This window comes from Staurois parvus, unplaced genomic scaffold (assembly GCF_062004578.1).
Source record: "Staurois parvus isolate SC_StPar_1 unplaced genomic scaffold, SC_StPar_1.0 ptg003212l, whole genome shotgun sequence".
In the NCBI taxonomy this organism is placed as follows: Eukaryota; Metazoa; Chordata; class Amphibia; order Anura; family Ranidae; genus Staurois; species Staurois parvus.
This window is the reverse complement of record NW_028321008.1, coordinates 18,035-20,000: the sequence shown is the minus strand read 5'-3', so window position 1 is coordinate 20,000 and position 1,966 is coordinate 18,035. Positions and strand designations below refer to the sequence as shown.

The 1,966-nt window shown below is 44.1% G+C and overlaps 1 protein-coding gene across 1 annotated transcript in view; it reads right to left on the bottom strand.

Annotated features, from left to right (window-relative positions):
- The window catches only part of LOC149428477 (sodium/hydrogen exchanger 2-like), a gene marked incomplete at its 3' end in the record, with an annotated part of 32,603 nt that extends 30,861 nt beyond the window's left edge, over positions 1-1,742 (bottom strand). Inside the window, exon 1 of the mRNA XM_089667359.1 lies at positions 1,508-1,742. Coding sequence (XP_089523485.1) covers positions 1,508-1,742 — 235 coding nt within the window. The remainder of the gene's footprint in view (positions 1-1,507) is intronic.
- Between the last annotated feature and the right edge of the window lie 224 nt (positions 1,743-1,966).

Below are 1,966 nucleotides of genomic sequence, written 5' to 3'. Positions count from 1 at the left end.
ATATATATATATATATATTTTTTATATATATATATATATATATATTTATATATATTTATATATATATATATATATATATTTATATATATATATATTTATATATATATATATTTATATATTTATTTATATATTTATATATTTATATATATATATATATATATTTTTTTTTTTTTTTTTTTTTATATTTTTATACAGTATATATTGAAATATATTTGGAAATATATTGAATATGGCCAAAATTGTAGCATTTCACATATATGTTTCTTCCATATGGGTATATACCGCCATTTGTAGACGTTATAACTTTCACGTAAACCAATTAATTTACACGTATTGATATTTTTTATTAGCAAAGAAATAAAGCAGAATACGTTTTGGCCCAAATCTATGATTGAATTTGATTTTTAAAAATTTTTTACTGTATAGGTTTTTTAGCAAAAAGTTAAAAATATATATTTTTTTTCAAAATTGTCGGTCTTTTTTTGTTCACAGCGCAAAAAATAAAACATGCAGAGCCGATCAAATACCTCCGAAAAAAATCTCAATTTGTGGGAAAAAAAGGACGTAAATTTCATTTGGGTGCAGCGTCGCATGACAGCGCAATTGTCAGTTAAAGTAACGCAGCGCCATATCCAGTGGTGTATTTAGGTTTTGTACTGCCCTAGGCAACAAAAAAATCGTCTGCCCCCATGGACACCAACCAACACAACCCCCCCCTTCCCCCTCCGATGGAGAGAGCCTGACATTGACCAACAACAACCCTGCCCCACACTTGTCGGGAGAGCCTTCCACTACCCCCCCCTTCCCCAGGGATAGAGAGACACTCATCTTCACAGCTCCGGACATCCCCGGGAACGAGAATCGGGCTCTACATACACCATCAAGCAGCCCGCAGCCTCTCTTGGATCCCACCTGGTTCCCATGGCGTGCATGTCCCTTCTTCCATCCATTCTTCTGAGGGGAGGTGCTGCCCCCCTGAAAAATGCCGCCCTAGGCAAGTGCCTTGTTTGCCTTGTGGTAAATACACCCCTTGCGGTATCGCAAAAAATGGCCTGGTCAGGAAATGGGGTAAATCCTCTGGAGGGGCGAGGGGTGGGGAGTAAATCCTCTGGAGGGTGGGGAGTGGGGGGGGTAAATCCTCTGGAGGGGTGAGGGGTGGGGAGTAAATCCTCTGGAGGGTGGGGGGGGGGTAAATCCTCTGGAGGGGCGAGGGGTGGGGAGTAAATCCTCTGGAGGGCAGGGGGGGGGGTAAATCCTCTGAAGGGCGAGGGTAAATCCTCTGGAGGGCGAAGGTGGGTAAATCCTCTGGAGGGCGAAGGTGGGTAAATCCTCTGGAGGGCGAGGGGGGGTAAATCCTCTGGAGGGCGAGGGGGGGTAAATCCTCTGGAGGGCGAGGGGGGGTAAATCCTCTGGAGGGGGAGGGGTTAAGTAGACTGCAACTCCTCAATAAATAATTTGAACATGAAAAATAAAAGTTTGGGTTGTTTTTGTTCGTTCTGGTTCTCACCTATTTTAGCGATCGATGCCAACATAATCCACAGGGTGATCTCCAGGGGGATTTTGACGTGTCCGTAGTCCATAGAGATGATCCTCAGCCTGGAGGTAGCATTGTCCTGGAGGACGCCGGGGTCCTTCTGTGCCGGGTCTGTGCCCGTCCCCTGAGGAAGGGACACCCCCATTACGGACGAGGAGATGAGGAGGGAGAAGAGGAAGACGCAGACGATGTTCAGAACGATCTTCATCCTCTCCGCCCGTCACAGATCGCTGCACAGACAGTGTGATCTGCAGACCCCACACTGGAGACTCGTCTCGTTGTTCGGGGAATTGAGATGAAGTATTACAGGCGGCTGCTAAAAACACAAAAAGCCTTCCTGACATTCCGCCTCCCGATGGAAAATTCCACTACCGTCCAATCCCTGGAAATATAAATATTAGAAATCACAGAGGGTCCAGGATTCTGTGTTGT